The following is a 23,771-nucleotide window of genomic DNA, read 5'->3' on the forward strand; positions in this document are numbered from 1 at the left end:
GTGCGTGTGTGTTTTCTTCTAACGAAAAGTGTGCATGTATGCAAGATGACATTAGGGCGAATGCGAGGGAGCGAAAGGCAGTATGAATCCAGCGATTGATTGAGCGACATCCTTAGCGTAGCACGTAGCGATATAAACAATTAATAAATATAGTAAAGTCAAAAGTCCGTTCGAGTTTACTATCCCTCCTCACATAAATCCCCTACACAAATACCCAAAGCTTTCTCTTCCATTCACATTCACAGGTAATATTTCCCTAATTAAACTTAGTCTCGAGCACAGGTGCGCCTTCCTGTAAGAAAGCCATTATTCACGCTACCGATCAGCTGTCGCCTAAATTGCTATACGTATAAGTCCGAAATAGTCGTGCACACATTGAACAAGCTCGTCTGGAAAGGCTTTCCAATGGCACATAAAGGAGGAATGGCAAAATATTTGAGAAGAGGCGGACGCCTCTTTTCGCAACGTGACGTGTCACGAGCGGGCTGTCATGTGGGTTGTCAGCGCCAGGGGAAACAGGGCATGGCGAAGTCATCTGTCTCATAATTGATCATCCTGTTCGCGGAGATGCTTCACGTACGGCCTGGTTTCAAGTGATCCCTCGTCGACCGTGAAGGGACAACCGTCACCAGGGAGATGCAAAATTGCGCTCTCAGGTTGCCACCGTTGCCTCTCCACACGAGAACTGAACTGTTCTTCCACTGCTCTATGCCTACACCGTGTGCGGTTTGTGAGTTTGTGGACCAAGTGTAATTACGATTGCGAAGTGAAATTCTTTCGTGGAACGGTGACAAATTAAAATGTCTCTATTACCGACATGCACGTGGATGAGAAGTATTTATGTCACTGTAACGTTCGATTTGAATCGGTGTGTGAAGAAAATTTAGTAACATTACGTTGTACTGTTATTGCTGCGAATATTATTTGTGCCACTCAGAAATTAAAATTGGAAGAATTTGAAAAAGTGGAGTTAATCATTTTGGCTTGAGAGTGCATCGTTTAATACTTTGGTAATGGTATTGGCTAACCGGAGATTTATCAGTTGTTTGGTGAAAGTTTCAAGGAAAATCGAAAAGTTGCATTAGAATGTTTGATGATAGCAAAAAGACGATAATACTGAATTAGTTTCCATTAACATGGAAAAATGTCACTTGGAATTATTCAAAGTATCTATCAATTTTTTATTTTTACACTTCTAGAATACTACACTACCTTTAAAATTTTTCATTTCCAGAATAATGCACTAGCTTCAAAATTGTTTATTTCTACATTTAAAAATTTTTTATTTCTAGAACACTACACTACCTTTAAAATTGTATTTAACAAAATGTTTGTCATAGCATAACATAATTATTCCACACGCCCAACATATTCTTATTAAATTCCCAAAATTCACGTAAAAACGAATCGATGAAAATTTCTAACACTTAAACAGGCAAAAAAAAAAAAACGTTCCGCACAGCACTGTCAACATAATCAGAATACGCATAAAGGAAAAACAAAGTCGTCTCTCCGGTCTAAACAAATGAATTTAATAACTTAATTTCATTTCAAGCAGAATTAACGACTGAGAAGCAGCGCTAAAATTCTCCTACCAGTTTCATCGCGATGATATTGTTCCGGACCATAAATTTCACGCTGCAATAGCGTTACACATCCGATAGAAGAATAATCTATTCATTTTGTAGCTCTTCGTACAGGAAGGGATAAAATTAAATATCGAACGTTTATTTTTACGGTGTCGAACATGCTCTTTAAGGGCGACTTGGTAATTTTCTCGTGTTACGTCGGCGGTCCTCAATAGCATTTTATTATTTCAAAGGCTGGGACGTGCAACACACGCGCAACAACGTGCGCACACCGCGTAATTTCATATTCCATGATCGTCGGGCAGGCAAAAATGTGTGGCCACGAGAACCAGAAATTCCGGTAAAAGGTTCCTTATATCACCATCCACGGTAGAACCGGGTTTTCCGAGGAGCTTTTTCTATTAAACAAACGAAGCGCGAGTTTGCATAATATTACGTTACTCGCTGCTAGGGAATGATGTAATTCAGGTTTACCACCTTACCGTTGAAATATTCGATCTCGTTTATACTTGCTGCCCGTGTTCTTATTATCCTTGATGATAATTTCTCAATTTTGAGAGAAATCATGCGATGAGTGGAATAAGAACGAGTAGCGACGAAAGGAGAAACTTTTATGTAATACAAGTTTGTTAAACACGAAATATTGAAAATTAAGAAAAAAATTAATATATATTAAATAGTAACGTACAAAGTAATAAATTTTTGTAAAAAGTTTGCAATTTTTTCTGACTGTAAGTAGGTGGGAATTATCCAAATTCTTACGTGAAATAAAGAAACTCACTTACGATTTACTAAAATATTTTTTCCTAATTTTTATACAAGCTTCTAAATTTTCCTGAAACCTTCGAACGACAAATGCAGGTATTAGAAGTTTCTTATTTCGACCGAAACAGAGTCACAACTTTCCTCTTCTTATATTATCACTATTTTTTCTTATTTTAGTCGTAATATATTTGTACAATTTTAAACCCTACAATTCCTAGTAAAATTAAGAAATGTGCCAGCTTTGGGTCATATTTGACCCGGCATCCGCAATGCGTGCGATTTTCCCGCCATTTTCTGTCCGAGGATTAGCTATGTCTCTCGTTTCGCTGTCGATTTTTTAAAATTCTCCAGCGTTTCGGTTTCACTAAATGCCGAACAAACGAATATTTCATGACTTCAGAATATCACTGTATACGAGAAAAATATTGACGCTATAATTCTCGCCAGAAATCACGAAAGAATTGAAAATTTCGAGATAACGATGGCTGCAGGTGAAGCTAATTGTCGAAATTGTTAGACATTTATGTAACACATTATGATTGCTCCGACGTTTAGATTGCCAAATCACCGTGAAATTAATCGAACGAGGTTCGTATACGGAAAACAGCGAAGCAACGTTTTCGGTTGTGAAACAGCCGACGATCGAGTGCTTCGATAAACACAATTAACAAGGTAAAAAAAAATGGCTTGCTCGAGTTTCTTTTTCTTCTTGTTCATTTTTATCAGGCAGAAATTACCAACGTTAATATATATCGAGATCTGTTAATTGGTTTACTGTGCGCAATTCCAAGCGTTTACATTTTAACGTGTATAATGCTCGACTAATATTTCAATTATTAAAGCGAGGATACGCTTTCTGCTTACTGTTAATATTATCACTACTGTTGATTACCGTATAATAATGTTGATTGTTTATGTAATTGCTGGTAAAGCGACTCGAATTGTTACGTCCAAGATAATGGATCAATCGAACTGATTACGGTAATTAGTTTAAACGGATGAAATATAGATTCTGAATTGATCGTTGAAGGTACGATTCCTATGTGAATCGAGATTCAATTTAAAATGCAAAAAAGAGAAATATTTTTAAACTGAAGTATTAGGTATCTTGTCTCTTTAATGTTAACACTACTTGTAGATAATTCACACTCCATTCATAAGTTTTAAACAAACAAATGCAATAATTAAATTTTGCTTCCTGAATTTTCGTAAATTCACATTTTCTAGATAAGTGTATCGGAAGTCGTATCTTTTACACTCATACTAATTCAGAACTTTTTGTTTCAGGCAAATCTACGAGGTGAAATCACGCAAGAAAACATTTAAAAAAATTATTTTACATTCTTAATAAGTACCTTAACCCCTTAACTTACGATTTTTAACGAGCTTCAGCTATTTACTCTTTTAGTACTGTATCAGGTAGCAGAAGCTAATCTACTACAGATTACTTGCATTTAGTAATTCTCAGTCAAAACGAAAGCTAGGATTAAAGTTAATTTTCCTTACTAATTTTTGTCACACCTTGGCCAGAACCTCTGCCAACACATTTTGCATTCACCTAAAAAAATAATCCCTGAATATTGGTCAATTTTTCGGTCGCCACGCTGAAATGACTCCTTAACACTAATAGTACCACACGCACGATCCAATTGCCGATTTTAAAATTTGATTTAAAACCATGCACCAGTTTTTTCCACGTTCTTGTTAAAAATAAAATACGTATATATACGTAAAATAAAATTTAGTCTATGACCATAGGTCAGCTGGATTTCTAATTTTCACGAACTTGATTTCACCTCGAGTAAGTAATGAGAACGTTAAAACGTACTTTTTTATCGAAAAAAGTTCTAACAATGTATGAATTATTGTACGTAGCGTTATAACAATTTGCCGAAGGCATAAATTTGTAACAAAATTGCGAAAATTAATAAATTATACCGCATTGTAATATTGCAATAAAATTTCCCGCGAAAAGTAATCGGTTTCCCGCGTAAACAGAGTCTCCCGCCCGATTTTACTGACGACTTTGCTAATGACTTTGGGGAAGGGGTGCCGCAGGTATATAAGGACCCGCCAAGGTTCCGCGAACTCATTCACCTCTACTCCTCTCCGAAAAATCTGATCATTTCATAACCGATGGTTCGCCCAGCACCGACAAGAATAGGTACACACAAAGCGCCGGTACGGTTAGCGTTAATACCCGCAAAAACGAGACGTGTCGAGACTTTCGAACGGGTCATCATAATGTAGGCTGATTTCCGTTAAAGATCCGACCCCGAGACCTCTTCGAGCAACACTTTCTAACCCATCGGTGAAATTCGAACGCGCGCGATTAGGCCTGGCAGGCTCGAACGGATACGGGCTAACCGTACGGAATAGACGAGTTTCCAGAGATATCCTCATTATGCACGGTGGCCCTCCCCGCGTTCCACAGCGTTCACGAGCGCGTTCCTAAGAGCTTACGGTTCCCTCGTCCCCGTGTGTCGTTGACACCGCGCGTCTCGCGACCGATACCGTTCGTTTCTTGTTTTCCTTTATCTGGACACGCGTTCATTTCTCCCGACGCGATTGTCTGAATCGCTTGGACATCCCGAGCCGTGGGTCTGTACGGTGAACAAGACTCGCTTCTTTGCGTCCGCGGACGTACGACGGAGAGGAAACTTATGGTTGCATGCCGCGAGGAACATCGAGCATACGAGGATCGATCTTTTCCGAACGGGGCCGTTATGGGAATGCATGTGAACGATGGGAAGAGGTTTTCTCCTTCTTTTCGATGGGAATTGATAACGTGTACGGTCGTTGATGATGTTTCATTTTGACGAATATCGATTAGACCAGGCATGGGCAAGCTTTTTTGGTTCTGGGGCAAAATTATCGTTCTCTCTCCGAGTCAAGGGTCAAACTAAATGGGTTTTCGCGTGTGTTTTTATGTATCGATATATTAACACTAGGTTTACGGACGCGTGCGCATATTTTCTTTAAAAAGCAACTTATTTTATTTAAAAGCAACATATTATAAACGAATGATAATATGAACAACGTAGTTATATAAAATTTATAATAAACGTAAGTGGTAGGAGAGAAATGTAAACGGTTTCTGTAATTGTCCTAGTGAAATTCGAAATGCGTCAGAATCACGCGTCCCGTAAACCTAGTGTTTAACGTTGTACGGGATTATGTGTTTCATACAACTTTGGCTAAATATTAAATAGGAAGGGCTAGTATGTTAAATAAAATTATAAAATTAAACGCGATACTAATCGGTACATAGAGGACTTAAAGACTTCGTGGGGACGGATCGCGGGGCAAACTAAAAGAAGCCGCGGGCAATATCCGGCCCGCGGACCGTGAGTTGCCCATACGTGGATTGAACGGAAGATTCCAGTCTCTTTTTTTTTTAACATAACAATACGTGAAAGCATACGTGTGTGTTAGTTATACTAGGATATTCTGAAAAATTTCTTTTCGGATCTTACTTAGTAATTTTTTAACGACTGTCTTTAGATTTGGGTCACATTCAATACTTGTGAACGGGAGTGTACGAGGATCGATTGAAATGTTCGCGGGCTAAGTATGAAGGACTGTTGCTATGTGCTTCCAATTTTTACGGTATAATATGTAATCATTTGTGCACTGATGTATAGAGTTTTCTAGTTCTGTTGCAGTGATGAAGCAGAGACTGTTAAAAGTGGAAAACTGATTTAACAGTTGGTGATAAAGGACCTCTGCAAAGATCATTCAAGGCTCTCGTAAAAATTATTCAAGGTCCTCGCAGTGAGGTCCTTTATCACTTGGTGTTGGATAATCTCTCATTTTCTTCTTTTCGATTTATTATGAACACGTTGACTGCCAAGCTACGAGATAACTCGTAGTTGGCAGTTTGCTGGTAGAAGTTACATCCTATTCGGAGACGCCCGACCACGAGATAATTCGAAAGCATTTCTTTGCAAAAAGAAAAAACAATTAAAATTAAAGTCGTAATACAAAAATTAACATGTGTTTGTATAATTCTATACAATAAATTGAAAAAAGAAAATGTTAGAACAGATTTCTTCAAAATAGGCTTGGCAGTCAACGTGTTAATAGATCCTTCAGATACGATCTTCTTTTAATGCAATGAAATTTCAATTTTGCTTGTTTTATTAAGTGTACACTTGATTGATTGATGCTTCGGACTAGCAATATTTGACAAATTCTGGTTCCACTTCATTTTCATTTGTTGATGGTACATAGAGCGTTAGTGTGAAATAATCGGATTAAAATAGAATGAAAGCATATTGTACCCTAATATCTAAAATCATTCCTTGTACCTCATCTTTATTCCATTTTTCTGTCGCTTTTCACGATTTCCTACGATACACCCACCGACACAACAAACAAGTTAGAAAAAAGTTTAGTTTGAAACAACAAGTGTATCATCGGTGAACGAAATACTTTGCATAATACATTACTTTCCAGTCACCAAACAAGCAGTCGCCTCGTGTTTCAAAGCGTCTAGCATAAAGGGACTCGAAAAATCGGAAGATTGCTACGTACAGATAAAGAATCACACGTATATACACGTACGCTTAGAGTACTGGCAGCCCTTAACACGATGTAAGTACGCGCATAATGTGGCACATCTCTCATTCTCCTGGAGCTTTGTTAGGGCAACCAATCATGCAAATGCAGCTGTACCGAACAAGTGCTTTTCGAAGCATGTCTGCGCTTCGAAACTTTCTTCGTTTCTTTACCTTCTATACATTACCGTTTCCTTTCTTCTTTTTTCTTCTTCTTTTTAACGCAAGCCTGACGTAACGATTAATTGCTTTAACGAACTTGTATATGATACGTATCGTTGATTTATTAGCTCAGCGACTTGTGAAGCTTAATAAAGCGTACATTCTTTGATTAAGAAGAAATTACGTGTTGTTAGGCTTTTGATGAATTTCTTGGAATACTCTCGACGTTACTGAGAAACAATCGTGTTAAATATTGAAATTTTTCTTTTCAAGGAAATAGACCGTTTAAAGCGTAAAATTCAATTTTTAAAGGTACACTTTGAGTAAGAGAAAATTAGGTATTATTAGACTTTTAATAAATCTCTTAGAATATCCTCGATATTACGGAAAAACAATCGTGTTAAATATTGACATTTTTCTTTTCAAGGAAATCGATCGTTTATAGCGTAAAATCGAATTTTTATATCTAATCAAATCTTCAGTGAACGATCGAAAAAAGTACACTTTGATTAAGAGAAAATTACATATTTCTAGACTTTTAATAAATTTCTTAGAATACTCTCACTATTATTAAAAAAAAAAAGTATGTGTTATATATTGAAATTTTTCTTTTCAAGGAAATAAATCACCTCCACCGTAAAATCCAATTTTCCCTCAAAAACCTCGTCTAATAAAACCAGCACCACGGATTCTCCAATACCCTAATCTCGAACTAATCAATTTTTCCATCCTACCAAACAAAATTTTCTTTCTTTCAAAACCGTTCCATCCGTGATTCCCTCGACTGCGGGAAAACCTCGGCTTTCCACGAAGTCAAGGTTCGCGAACGATACTCCCGTACAACGATGCGTGTCCGCAGGAGTCGTTCCATTTTTATCATTTCCACTATCGTAGGAAGGCGATCGCGGGGCTAACGAGCGTATTCGCGCGGGCATTTTCCTCAGGCGGAAAAACGCATCGTGTCCAGCGCACAGGTGCAAAGACCGCGGAAGCTCAACATCGCGGTTTGCAACGAACGAATGAACGCTTGGATCGCGTGTTTTTAATGGGATCGAGCTGTGGAAGAAGCATCGCGAAAGTGTAAGAGGTAGTATACATATGTACATCGTTGCAGACGATGACACGCGAGCCGTTTTAATCCGGTGCATAACTGAAGGTACTCGTAAAAGGTAACAGCAATTATGCGTATTTAAATTAACCCGGTTCGGTGACTGAAAACAGTTCTTCTCTTCGATCTAGACGCGTTACCTCGCTACACGCTCTTATTAACCTGTTGTTTCTTACGTTTCTTTTAGTAGCTCTGCTCGTGTCGAAACGTAGCGTTTTCTACGGTGCAGTGGGTGATCTAATTGTTAGAGCCACCTGTGAGAAATTGACGGTTTTACGTTGTAACGATTAATTTACAGATGAAAAGCTAGTTATATTGAATTCTTGTTATTTTTTTTTTTTTAGGGAGCGTTGATGTTTACAAATTCTAAATGTACACTTGACGACACTTTAGAACGTTATTTTGGTATTAGTACAGCAAATCGCTGCTTGAGAACCGTGTGCTACAGTTTTCTTCGTTTATAGATCATTTTAATTTTTGTTAGTATTTTCGCTAGTTGTAGCGCTTCGTAAATTACTTATAATTGAAAAAAGGGACTTTATTGTTACTTCTTAACTGTATTTTTGATAAGTACATAAGCTAAGTTTCGTTGTTTTGTGTATCTTTAGCGAAGAATCGTTGATTAAAAATTATCTAGTGTGAAAACGTTGATTTTATTTCTACGCAAACAGAGAAAACGTATTTTTCTTATTGTGGCTCTAATAATTTCATCACCCACTGTAGTATGGTAGCAAGTTTAGATCAATATTCCCAACGAACCTTTAAATTTGATAAAAATACGTAAACTCGTTTTCGTTCCACAACTTTGTTCTTTTGTAAGACCGTTATGTCATCGCTACAGTATTTCCTTGGATTTTCATTGAAATATTTTTCACTTCAGGCACGAACTTACGGGACGCAATACTCCATAGCTTATGTGCGTACACTTTTTTCAATTTAAAGCAAAAATCGTTCGTACGTTTTTGCACACTTTTGTGCAACACAGTTCGACGATTAAACGAGTTACGCAATTTCAGGTGAGTCAGGTAGCTGTACGATAATGAAATAGAAAATTCTTTTTTATGATTTAGGTGCCTCTTTGCTTTCGTAACTTTTTATAATTGTAAGAGAATCAATTTTTTACATTCTGCTTAAAAAATTCTCAGAACATTCTTTGTATTATCGAAAAGAATCCTATTGTATAATCAAGCTTTTCTTTACGAGAAGCTAAATCATTTCAAGCGTAAAATCGAATATTTGTCCGAAGCCTGTAAAAGTGAAATAGCGATAAATCGTGCGTACTTACGTACACAAGCGAAGCTCTCAGGTACTTGTTACATTTCAACCATAATTTGCGCCTCGAGTGTGACCGGATATTATAAGGCAAGAGGTTAATGGCGGCTGATTAATGGCACGCGATCACAGATTGATACCCGGGGAGAAAAATAATCACGGAAATTCCAGCTTTACGTGGGCAACTGGAATTTTGCGGAAGATAAAGTGGCAGACGGTGTTCCAGTGCGGATGTTCCTAGGCAATTTTTCATTTTCGAACAGCTGTTATTAATACAGCTGATAATCACATTGTAATATGACTTTAATTGCGTTGGAATTTTGTTAGCACCGTTATGGCGAACGGTATTTCGACAGGAAAGGTACTAAGTACGTCGGTGGATATTTGGAAATACGAAATTGAACGAAAAATTTTCGATAGCTCGGCAAATAAATGTTACACTTAGTATTGAGAAGTTAACTGTAAAGTAAACAATGACGATATCTAGTTCAGTTAGGCAAAAACAATGTTTTGGAACAGGTCCCCTCGACATTTCGCCGAAGCAGTCTCAGTCGTGTACGAGAAGTCGAGCAGGAAGGACGATAGACTAAACAAGGAGCGACCACGTGTAAAGTTGTTCTGTGCTAAACTTTTAATATTACAGCTTTCTGGCGAGTGGGAAAAAGAGTTTAAGTCAAAATTATTAATTTTGCGGAGAAGTACTTATGATATACTGTATTTTTGACGTGTGAGCCACTCAGAAGCGAAAATGATTAGCTCCACTTTTTTGATATTCTTCCAATTTTAGTGTGAAAGCACACTTAATTTTTCAGAAATAAGAGAAATTTCATTAATTTTATTTTACGGAGTGTCACTGTGGCTTCTAAATGGCTCGTGTACTATTAGAATCTCGCAACCGTAAGCAAAGGACAGCAATATTAGCGTATTTATTCTGTTTGGCCAAAATTTCTCTCATATTTTTTTCCCGCCCACCGGAGAATTAAGGCAAAGTTACAGAGAAGGCACTTAAAATTCAGAAAGAAACGAAGAATTTCAGTAATTTTCGTATTAACCGAAGGTTAAAAGTTCGAAACTAGTTTTAGTACTGAAATCTATTAAACTAAAGTGAATTTAATAGCTGTCGCTCGAAATCGATCGGAACGTAAGGAGTAAGTGCTTCTAAACTTTTGACCACGGTTAATGTGCGGTTAATAATAACCGGGAAATTGCGAGTTAACACATTGTTCAACTGTTCCAATCGAAAATTTACGCGTGCAATAATTATATTTTCATAAAATTCGTACATTTTGTTAAAAAAAATGAAAATAGTATTAGCCGAAAGCGAAAAATATTTTAAATGAAAATCCAAAGAAATTCTATAGTGACGACATAACTATCTTACCAAAAGAAAAAAAAAAATAGGAAATTGTGGAATGAGAAGGCACTTAGGTTTCGTTTTTTTCTCCAATTTAGAGATTCGTTGGATATATTGATCTAAGTGATAAAATTCGACAGGAATTTATGGGACGACTTAATAGATAGTTCTATAGTGTTATCTTTTGTAAGAAAATTTTACGAAGACAAATGATCCTTGTTCGAAGGAACATTTCTTTCTGTTAGAATGGAGACTTACGGTGATCAAACAGCACAGAAGTCATGCTTCAATCGATCCTGTGGTTTTAGGCTTTCCGGAATCCCATTTCGCCCGTGACGCAATCTCATTGTCGATTTATAGCACACGTACACACGAACAATCCGCATGATTCAGCGGAATCAAACGTAGAATCTTCGGGTTGTTCGATTTATTGCTTTCGCAAGCTCGTGCCTCTTCATTTTCAGAATTATCCGTTAAATCCACATAAATTCTCATACACACGCGCGGTTCTAGCACGTATTTTCATCAGTTTCGTCTGATCTCTGATTTGTTACTTATTTCTATCGAAATCTTTGCCTTTTTATTGGAGTAATAAAGATGACATTCGTCTCAAATTTTTATAAAAGCAAAACCGAACGAAACTTAACATTTATTTCAAATTTTTATTAAAACAGAAATTGAATTTTGCAAATACAATGAAAATTATTTTCTTCTCTTTGCCATCCTCGTTTAATTTCCTAATCTGTTACAAAATAAGAAAATCAAACGATTTAACTGCAATAGCATCAAATGAAATTTCATACTTATTTCAAATTTTTATTAAAACAGAAATTGAATTTTGCAAATACAACGATAATTATTTTCTTCTCTTTATCACTCTCGTTTAATTTGCTAATCAGTTACGAACTAAGAATAAACAAGTGATTTAACTGTAACAGCATTAACACAGTGAATTATAGATATTTTGGCCATAGGCTTGCGTCTTCTTTGTTTAATAACACGTATAGACGTCACAGAGGCGTTAGAATTGCTTTAGTTTTTGTTTTCGAGGCGTTAGAACGGTTACAAGCGTGTGTCTTGACATTCATCAAGTAATTGTTCAGCTATTCGTCTGGTTTAGCAGTCTATTTAAATATTTTGTTGTACACTTTGCAATTTCCTTTTTTAACAATGTTATTCCAAGATCTTTCCTCAATATATTGTTGGTCCTGAACCAGTTCAGTCTCTCATTGATATCTTTCCGGTATTTCTACGTTTAAAATAGATAACATCCCTCAAAATGAACGAAAATTATAGCATTAGGTTTGTCAAACCTCAACAATATTCCAATACAAAAGCAATTTTGAAAGAATTTAGAAAGCAAATGAATTTTTCCTCCAAACACGCATATTCGCCCTGCGTTTAAAAATACGCACACTTGTGCTTTATATCTTCAACAGTTTAACTACTTTTATTAATACGGTTAGCAGTTGCGCAGAATGATCGATCTCGCACAAAAATCAGTCATCTCCACACGATGTCCTCTTAAAACAAAAACAACCGCACCAAAGAACGTCCCAAGATGTTAAAGGACCGAATACGAAAGCACTTAGGCTGCAGCTTATCGTGTCAACTTAGAAAATCGTATCCGGTGAAACACGTGAATGGCCAATGTGGCCAGTCCTGATCGAAAGTGCAGACACGTAGACGTCACGTTCGCCAAGTCAGTGAGAGTTCACGATGATAATGGCCTCGTAACATCGCTGCCTTTGGAAACTATTATCCAGTGTGTAATGACACTCATACACCATGCACGACTTTCGATTCTCGCAAATAGCTAGGATAATAAGAAATGCCGCGCTGCTCCCTTCGATCTGGTCGTTCACCTGGAGCATCGAACGAACGACGAAAAAGCTGTGTCCTGTTATAGCTGTAATTATACATGGAAGATCGTATGATCGGTGCAAATGAATTTTTCTTACTTCGTTTCAACGATAGAGTTGAAAACTTTTTTTTATCATTTTTACGAAGGAATTATTTCATTTCTCTTCTTACGTCTGCTCAGCTCATTCTTTGCAATACGAGTATAGTCGTGATTATGTTGGATGCGTGAAAAACCGTGTTATCAGTGCAAATGAATTTTTCTTACTTCGTTTCAACGATAGAGTTGAAAACAATTTTTAATTTTTACGAAGGAATTATTCGTTTCTCTTCCTGTGTCTGCTCAGCTCATTCTTTGCAATACGAGTATAGTCGTGATTATGCTGGATGCGTGAAAAACCGTGTTATCAGTGCAAATGAATTTTTATTAGAGTTGAAAAAACTTTTTAATTATTTCTCCTTTGTGCTACTAAAAATATTACTCTTACATTTCTCTTCTCACGTCTTCTCAGCTCGTTGTTTACAATCCGAAGCAATTTTCCTAAAAAATATTCCGAGATTGTCGCAGGCAACGATCGTCCAAGAAATACTTTCTAATAACAATAGATCGCTCTTCGTTTGCGCTATGAAAAATATTCATCTTACGAAGGAATTATTAAATTTCTCCTTCTTACGTCTGTTCCACTCGTTCTTTACAATATGAAGTAATTTTCCTGAAAACTATTCCAAGATTGTCAGAGATAACGGTTATCGAAGAAATACTTCCTAATAACAAGTGATCTGTTCGCAGGATGAGAACCGTGCAATTAACCCGATTTACCGGTAAAACGTAGACAGTTCCTGAAATTGCGTTGTTTTCCTTCTATTTTCACTCGAATCGTTGCCGCGAATCCGTGGAAAGTTTCGTGTATTTACAAAGAGAGAAGAAAAACGAACCACCGGCAGTCGTTAAATGTGACAAGTCACAATGGCGATTGACGGCGACGACACTGTTTTAAAAGCAATTAACTTGATCTGTCTAATTGAATGTAGCTAAAAGTGGATGTTCCAGGGGCAATTACGGAAAACGGTAGTTCTTTCGTGAGATTTAGCCAGACAAGCTAAACGTTTCAGACGGCACTGACAATTCCAACGACAAGTGAAACGACTTTAGTGGAATGTCATTTTGTTATACGACTGTTTTAAACGTTGACCATAATTTTCTTCTCTTTCCGAGAAAAATTGAATGAAATTTTTAAATTGTGAAATTTTTCCAAATACATTTCAACAGATGTATCAATCATTGTACAGATAAATTTATCTGTTATTTGTCACTGTATCGTTTAAAATAAGCGACATTTTATTCTAGAAGATATAGCGACATAAGATCTTTAAATAAATATCGATGAATTTTGATTTTCAGTCGAATCATCAATTTCACTTTTTACAGGATTCTTCAGGAAGAACAAATTTCTTTTTAAATAACATATAATACATATTCATTAGATTTAACTCTGGACAAAAATATTCGATTTACAGGTTTCAGGTATAGTTACGTCACTGTCTTACCTGATATGTACGAATTCACGTGAAATCTGGTAGAATTTGGTCAAAACAAAATCTCGTGGTTTTTATATTAGCCTTCTGATGTCACAGTAACACTCTTTTTCTCGCTAACATAACTGGTTATTTAGATTTTAATTTACGAGGCATTTTATATTGAATTTATTATCCAACTCTGTAATATTTCACTTGTTTTTTAATCTCGTTTTAATGGTATATTGTTAGGATTGAGTAATCCTGGTGGATAAAAACAAAAACGTTTCGAAATCATTGAAGAAGAATCTTCGTTTTACTGTTAGTTCAAATTCGTGAATTAACGAAACGTTTCTTTTCTGTGGAATAAATAACAATAAACAACGAGTCTAAATTTTGTATCAATTATGTTTCAACTTCAAAATTAAAAGAATTTTTTGGGAAAAATGCTAAAGATATTTTCAATTACTGTTCACTTTAATCGTGAAAATTAATCTTACTAATCGTTTTAATCATTTTAACGCTTTAACGTTGTTTAGATATAATATTGCAACTCTGAAAATAAAAGAATTTGTAGGAGAAATCTTCTAAAACAAGCAATCTTAAAAATATCCTCAATTAGTGCACATTTTAATCGTTTCATGCTTCAATGTTCTCTTCTCTTCGGCACTCTAAGTAGATATAATATTGCAATTCAGAAAATAAAAGAATTTTTGTAGGAAAATTCTTTCAAAACAACCAATACTACAAATATTCTTAATTACTCTTCATTTTAATCGTTTCTCTTCTCTTCTCTTCGGTTCTCTAAGAAGATATAATATTGCATCTTAAAAAATAAAAGAATTTAAAAGGAAAAAAGATCTTTGAAAAAATCCAATACTGAAAATATCCTCGATTACTATTCATTTTAATGCTTTAATCAAACAACAAAATAAATTGAGAGAACCCTCGAATCGACCCGTAAAAGTTGGACGTGAAGAACGAGATCAAGTTGTCATCGTGTTTCGTTCACAAACGCGCGTACACACGCAAAAGAAAATAATGGCGAATTTACAGAGAGCGCAAACGATTCTCCTACAATTCGCATTATTCCGCTGTCCAATCAACGTGATGGATCGATTTGTTCGGTGCAGTTGCAGCAGCAGACCTTACCGGATGACCTTTAATCCATTATATCGTCCATGCTCGCTGGAAATGATGCATCTAAACGTCATTTAGGAATATACCTCGCGGTACATCTTTCCTCCTCAATGAAACTTTTTCCTACTCGGCTCGAGTAATTATTCCACGTGAGTCCATCGTGTTATGGATGAAAGTTAAGACAGGCTGCGTTCCACGTGGGAAGAAAGTTCGTTTTTTAATCGTTTCCATTTGCAATTGCTCGTCCATTGTTCCCTTCATTTATTTTGGAAACTTGCGTTCGTTGACTGGTTGGATACTCAAAGGTCAAGTTGAATGATTTTGGGTAGAAATTTCAAATTCGCGTGGAACACTTTTGGATTGAGGAAGAGAAAAATTAATTTCTGTCTTCTGTTTAGCACGGTTGAATGGTATGTAAAAAAATGTTAGAATGAATATCTCACTCTGCAAATTATGTGCGAGAATATGCAATTTTAAACAGATTGCAGCATTGTTTGGAAGATTGGATTGAAATTGAAGGAAATTCAGGATTTGAAGTGTCTGACATGAAAGATAAGAAAACTCTTATACCTTGGAAAGATTTATCTCAGTCTTTTATTCATTCTGGCTGAATGGTACGTAAAAGAATATGATTATTCGCAGAATGAAAGTTTTACTTCGCAAACTACGTGAAAATGTGCAATTTCAAATAGGATTAGAATTGAATGAAATTCAGGATTTCAAGTGGTTGATACGAGAGATAAGAAAATTCTTATTCCTTCTCATCATCATTCTCTAATGCACAACTGTTAATTTCTTAACATTGTTCGTTAAGAAATGAATCTTAGCTGACGTACTTACATAGGACTTATCACTTTCGATCAAAGTAAATAAACATGAAAGTTCAGATGAATTTTCTAGTAATTAAAATGAAATTTCTCTACGCTGGAGATATTTGTATTAAATGTTAGAGAGCGATTATTACTTCACGATCCATTGTTTATTCATTTATTTAATTGTATTGTAGTATATGATAATATACTCTCACAATTTTACAACGCGAATTGTTAGTGTCCCACTGTAATTAACACTAGAAGATATCAAATTCACGTCTACTTTTTAAACAAACAACAAGTTATTAGTGATAAATTCTGGCAATTTCTTATTCTGATGAATTTCTTCCAATTCCAACAATTTCTTCCAATTCCAACAATTTCTTCCAATTCCAACAATTTCTTCCAATTCCAACAATTTCTTCCAATTCCAACAATTTCTTCCAATTCCAACAATTTCTTCCAATTCCAACAATTTCTTCCAATTCCAACAATTTCTTCCAATTCCAACAATTTCTTCCAATTCCAACAGTTTTTTATTCCAAAAAATTCTTCCAATCCCAACAATTCTCTATTCCGACAATTTCTTCCAAGTCCAACAATTCTTTATTCCGACAACTTCTTCCAATTCCAACAATTTCTTCCAATTTGAACAAATTTTTATTTCAACAATTTCTTCCAATTCCAACAACTTTTCATACCAAAAAATTCTTCCAATTCCAACAATTCTTTATTTTGACAACTTCCAATTCCACCAAATTTTTATTCCGACAATTTCTTCCAATTCCAACGATTTGTTATTTCAAAAAATTCTTTCAATTCCAACAATTTCTTCCAATTCCAACAATTTCATCCAATTCCAACAATTTTTCCAATTCCAACAATTCCAACAATTCTTTCAATTTCAACAGTTTCTTCCAATTCCAACAGTTTCTTCCAATTCCAACAATTCTTCCAATTCCAACAATTTCTTCCAATTCCAACGATTTGTTATTCCAAAAAATTCGTTCAATTCCAACAATTTCTTCCAATTCCAACAGTTTCTTCCAATTCCAACAGTTTCTTCCAATTCCAACAGTTTCTTCCAATTCCAACAATTCTTTCAATTCCAACAATTTCTTCCAATCGCAACAATTTTTTACTCCGACAATCCCTTCCAATACCAAGCATCGAATAGCCAACTCTTCCATCGTCCAGAAATCGAACACTCCGTTAAAAGATTCAAATCTAACGGATATCGATCCACTCCTCTCGTAATAATCGACCACAGCTCTATACTACACCTCTGCACACACGTCCGCAAGAACAACCAGAAAACCGACACTCTCGCACGAACTTTAGCACGCTGAATCACAAATATCATGAAATCGAATGAACCTCAATCAACCTCTCGATAACAAAACCAATACCAACACCGCCGTCTTTTTCTTTTCCCCCCTTATTAAACTCGACCTCGCCCGTTATAATATACCCAACGTGTCCCTCCTTCGGAAACACCGTTCACGAATAGAAGAAGCTTATTCGAGTTGTTAATAATTCACCAAGCTACCGTGGAAAAAAGACTGGTTCTTCGGCTATAAATCTAACGCGTCCGGTTGAAGTAATAGCAGAAGAGACACTTATCTATTAGCAGGAGTTCGTATTCGTTTGCTGAACCCGCCGGTATTCCGGGGTTAAGCATTTTAACGCGTCGAATGTGTGTATATACGTATACATACACGTGTATGTATAGTGTACCTGCTGATAAATCGATTTGAGACACGAGACCTACGCTCTCACGCTTTGTGCTTGGACCAACTAACGATTCATCAACCGTTTTCTCACTTCACTTCTGATAGAGTTCAATTGAAAAGCGTGCAAACGCACCGGGACACCGGTAAGACGGATATTCGATGCGTTACCGCATGATTACAACACCTAATAACACTTAATAACAGGACTGTTAGAATCGATGAAATTTTGCTGTATCGACAGCCGAGCATCGAGTGTATTTATATAAATACCGAGGATTGGGAAATTATTCCGTCCGACAACCACTTGTCATCCTTGCTTTTGGCGTATTATCGTTACGAAAATTTTCTTGCTCGGGTAAATATAGAACTGAGAATGAACGAATTCGTTGTACCGTCAAGAAATTACTCGCGTCGATTAACGATTCATCGTAGAGTGATGGACCACTTCTTTTAAAGGTAGAATTTCGCCTTTGAACAGAAAGCGGAGAGATCTGCTTGTTATCTGGTATATTAAATGAACTTACGGTGATAATATTCGATGCTACAGAAATTACAACACTCTTTTCAAAAATAGGCATGTAAAAATGGTAACAACTGTCCCATACACTGTGCGTTAGTTAAACCGAAACGCACCAAAACGGATGAAAATAAAAAAAGAAACGCTTCAAATTCAATATTACGCAGCAAAACTTAATAAATTCTGACATCGAAGTTAAATTAAGAGGCTGAAAAACTCGCAATTAGACAAACTTTTGGCGGGAAATACAACACGTATTTAAGTATGATAATGTTCGTGAAATCTAACGGGTATTTCAAAATTCATGTATGTAAGTGGTCCATCGCTGCCCGGTTTGCCCTAATTGTCCATTCAAACGGTCGTCCAATAAATAAATACAAATTGACGACCTGCTGTTTTGCATTTCGAGTTGCTTCCGAGAAGTGAAAGCATTCGTTCAGACGTGCGCCACTGTGCTCGGAAAAGTTAAAAGAAGCAACAGCGGTGAAACGTCCGGGACACTAAAATCGGAAGAAAATCATTTTTCACCGCGATAATACCAGATCGCGTGCGGCAGAAAACGCGTAAAAAGAAATTACGCGAATCCGGTTGAGAAGTTTTATCACACCCACCGTATTCTCCGGACATTGCCCCGTTAGACTATCATCCGTCTCGTGCGTTACACTTTTTAGCGAGCAACAAAATTTGACAATATTGATTTTACGAGAGGTGACGGTGGAAAAATTTTTTAATGAAAAATTGAAGGAATTTTACGTCGAATTTAGCGAAAAGATGAGAAGAAGTTGTGGAACGAGGTGGTGACTACATTTTCTCGTAGCATTTAAAGGTACGTTTGAAATATTGATCTAAACGGCGCGAATTTATTGGAAATTTTTAAACGGTGTAAGGTGTCTGTTGGATGTGAAAAATATACAAATCTGTTAGAGAGTGAAAATCATATCGCATTAAGTTTGTCACAATTTCCAATTTGTTACAATTATTAAAATTTTATCAGTTTTGGTAAACGAAGAGAGAAGAAATATTGGTCAAAAGAAACGAATTTATTTCGAAGAAGAAAAGTTACTGCATTACCTAGTAACAATTAGTTCATTCTTCACTAGTCGTAATTATCAAAATTCTCTCATTTTCGTAACCGAGGATAAGTGATTTCTAATTGCACACGTTGAACACGAGAATAAACGAATTCAACGAAACAGGAAGAAGTGTGACAAGGTGTAAGAGTGTAGATTTATGTCTAATAAAGTGGATACATCTGCTGTTATGACAAGTCAGTTGGATCTCTGGATCGAATCGAAAATTATAGCGTTTCAATGGACGCGTATAATCTTTTCCAATTTGCACAATCAAGCTTATTACTTAGACAATAAATAACGGGAAATGATAGGTTTCGTTGGATGAATTTATCATAGCATAAAATATTATTATTGATTTAGCAGTGGACGAGCAATAACATGCTAGCCCCCTACAGCAATGACACAGTTGTACAGAACCACTTTAGAGCAATCAGAGTTACCGTTTTAGCAATAAAACACGGAAGGTCACAAGATTGCGCCCACATGTTGGTAGATTGAAAACAGGTTGGTTTAACTGTTTTTCTAGAAAATTTCCAACAAAATTTCGTACAAAAGAGAGAATGGAATTTTTCAATTTTTCGTTTAAGAAAGCTCCACTGTTTTCTCCGTAATACCTCGTCGTGCCGTTTTCCACGTTACATACTCACACGAGTAACAGAAGCACGCTTAAACATTAACGTTTTCACTTTAGATTACACTTCCCATGAACAGAAATAAATTAACGACAAAATAAATGGGAACAATTATACAGAAATTACAGATAAAAGATAGAATTGAATTTTTCGTTTAAGAGGGATTCCCCTTTGAAGACGTTATTTTTAGGATAAAAAAATTGTAAACCAGGGGACTTGAAATTTTGCACACACGCTTAGCCATATTTCAGAAACACGCAGTCTAATTTTCATGCAATTGTCTCAAATATTCCTTAAATTATTAAATATTTCCCGCAGTGTGCAAGTTGTGAAAGATTTTGCTACGTTTAACATTCCCATTCGGTGCATCACTTTCTTGAAATCATTACAACTCTGTCATTTCCTCGATTTCAAGCGTACAACGTTACCAACACTTTCAAAATCTACTTGGAAAAAATACAATAAAAGAAATCGATCGTTGACCTCTCCAAACGGAAATCCTCCCTTAATCATAGATCAGAAACGCTCGTTACCAAACAAAATTGCCCATTCACCGTATAATTTCAAAAAAAAAAAAAAAAATAGAAGCAGATTCAGTTCGTCTCGTGAGACAGTCGCAAGAATTTACCAACGGCAACATGCAATCAGTAAGAGAAATGAGAGTTGGTAGGTGTCGATTAAAACCGGTGAAACTCACCTCTTCGGTACAGGCACCCGCCTGTGCTTCCACGCGTTGTCGTTCAGCATCGTGGTGCGCGCCGTTTTCTCCTGGCGGAGATCAATCGAGGAACAATGCGCGACCCTTTCAACGTCGATCGGATCCTCAGATCCGAGACGTTCTAACGCGACTCATCAAGCTCGAACGAGCGTCGATCGGGGGCTCATGTACGTTCCTTTCCTTTCGACCGGTTAACCGGATCCACTTCGGTGTTATCGTTCCAATCGATCACTGAAACTTTCAACGCCACCCTCCAAGCCGATTCGATCGATCGTTCGTTCTCGCACACGCGTTGCTCGCCAACAGCAGCAACGTTCCACAACCCTCATTAACCGTTCATACTCAATCAACTTGGTCTGCTTTCGGTTAAATTCGTGACCGACCACAATTTTCTTCTTCTTTTTTTCTATTTCTTTCTCTCTGGTAAAGGTGTCGAAAAAGTGGGAGCGAGAAGATTCACGTCGATAATCGTTGAGGATCGGTCACGTGGAGAATGTCGATCGGTATTGGAGAATTTTTCACGATGATTTTCTGTTATGAATCTCCGATCGAGAAACGCGAGGCAGGCGAGTGGGAAAGAGAGTATGTTACGTGTAAAAGCAGAAGGTTCGAAGCGGTACGCACAGTCGGCTGGCTGGTCAGCACGCGACTGACGAGCACCAGGAATATTCCGCGCGAGAACACCGCTCGTCAACGAGGAGACGACACGCGATACGCTCTGCTCAGCGCCCGCTCCGTTACTCAGCCCGCTCGTAATGCGATTCTACTCCACATTCGCCGCGCCGCTGTCCTCCCCACCGACCTCTTTCGACACGAGAAAGGCGCCACTTTCCTGGAAGATTGCCGGTACAAAAAGGTGCTCGACCCCGAACTTGCCTTCTACGCGAATCCACAGAGATCCAGCAATTTCAGAGCTTTCTGTACCATTTCTTCACCGTGACTTTCGTTTTTTCGCGACACGTCGCCGCGGTCTTACGTAGGAACCCTGTTTCCGAAAGGGTTGCAGGTAGAAATTATCGGTGGAATAATCGTGCGACGCTGAGTTCGGAGAACTTTGTATCTTTAATTCGGTAGAATTTGGATTTTCGCCGATAACGATCAAAGTATCCCTTTAATTCAACCCTGTGAGAACGATAGACTCATATACGCGTTCGCGAAACATGAGCGCAGCCAATGAACTGGCAATTTTTTAAGTGATAGTTGGCGAGAATACGAACTCATGTACGTACGTATTATTTGAGGGTAATGTAATTTTCAGATGATTCTGTTTTACAAAAGAAACTGAAGTAGTGACCTAATTATGCGTTGTACAAGTAATCAGTATTTCGACATGGCAAAGGGTTAAGGTACTTGGAATTTTGTTTTTCTTTGAGATTAGAATGAGTTTGGGAAGTGAACAGTGATAATGTGCTCAGGAGACGTTGGTTAATGCAACGGGAAGCTGAGTGCTCGAAATTCGTGCTGGATAAAGTATTTAGGGTAGTTGGTGCTGAATTAGGACTGGAATTTTCGGTAAAATTAGATACGTAAGAAGAGTGTACCTGTTAAATACAGTATTTTTAAAGTATGTCACGTCTATTTTAGAAATCTTCTATTAGCACAATCCTGAAATTACAGAAATTTTAATTACACCTATAATATTAATTCAACTTAAACATTTCACCTCAAAAATCGTATACTATTTAAAAAAAATTGACTTATTAATGGTAATAACAGATGTAAAATAATTCTAAACAATCTACGGAATAACAGGCAGGTTAAATATTCATTTGAGAGAAATTCACATTTCAACCAAAATATATACCATTCGAAGATTACCGTCTAATCGTCTAAAACTACTTTCGTTTTACCTCGCCATCCGGCGTTTAAACAAAAATTTACAACGCCGTTGAAAATTTCTCTCTGTGTTTACGTACAGCCACTTTTCGTTGCTCTGAAAAAAATCCTTAAGTATAAGCTGGCCTGAATGGTAGCTTGGAGGGAAAAGCACGTAAAGTGGATGTACCGTGATACTTTTAAAAAATATCACGAAGAAAGGGGTATGTTGGGAGAGAGAAAAACGTCAAGAAACACTGATAGCACAGCTGATGTCAGATAAGGTGTGTAACCTGAAAGTGCAACGTGCATCGGAGGTACTATTAACCGATCTAACATCGGCTGTATAATTACTTCTCGCGTGAGTCTTATATTATGCTGAAAAGCTATCGGTTAGATGAAGGAAAGTTCGTAGTTAGATGCAATGCTGTGCTTCATCCTCATTAGACGGTGGAAAAATTTCTAAATTGTATAGGTTTTATTGAATAAATGTTCCTGTTAGTGAGAAATAAAATACTATAACAGAAATGAGACAATTTGAAATTTGAACGTATTCAATTAAAATTTTATAGTTCTCTTTATAGTTGAAGAAGTTTGCAAAAATATGAAGATAATTTTATGGTACACTTAACTCATAAATAATCACACAGTTCAGATTGTTACAGTTTTACTAATTAAATTTATAAGTTCACTTTATAATTGAAGAATTTTGCAAAAATGAGAAGAAAATTTGATGGTACATTCCAGTCATAAATAATCACACATTTCAGATTGTTACCATTTTACTGATTAAATATAGTTGAATAATTTTGCAAAAATAGGAAGAAAATTTTATGGTATATTTCACTCCTAAATAAATTTACAGTTTACTTTATAGTTGAAGAATTTTTCAAAAATAGGAAAATAATTTTATGGTACACTTCATTGATAAGTAATCACCGCACACTTCATACTGTTACAATTTTACTGATTAAAGATCACAACAAAAGAAGTTACGTAATATCAAGGTAAACAATGTCAATTCAGCCTCTAAAACGTAATTGAATAAAGTCAACGATAATAATTAGCCTTTAATTGACCAGTGGACAATCTCGAGTGTATATATGAGCAAAATGAGAAGAGAAAGATCTAATCGATAGTGCATCGA

At 36.5% G+C, this 23,771-nt stretch overlaps 1 protein-coding gene across 1 annotated transcript in view; it reads right to left on the bottom strand.

The window, feature by feature from the left end:
* Positions 1 to 20,838, bottom strand: part of LOC108573162 (heparan sulfate 2-O-sulfotransferase pipe) — a 102,044-nt gene extending 81,206 nt beyond the window's left edge. The window contains exon 1 of the mRNA XM_017935549.1: positions 20,789 to 20,838. Within this exon, the coding sequence (XP_017791038.1) occupies positions 20,789 to 20,838 (50 nt within the window). The remainder of the gene's footprint in view (positions 1 to 20,788) is intronic.
* Positions 20,839 to 23,771: the final 2,933 nt, after the last annotated feature.

The sequence above is a fragment of the Habropoda laboriosa genome, unplaced genomic scaffold (assembly GCF_001263275.1).
Source record: "Habropoda laboriosa isolate 0110345459 unplaced genomic scaffold, ASM126327v1 scaffold124, whole genome shotgun sequence".
Lineage (NCBI taxonomy): Eukaryota > Metazoa > Arthropoda > Insecta > Hymenoptera > Apidae > Habropoda > Habropoda laboriosa.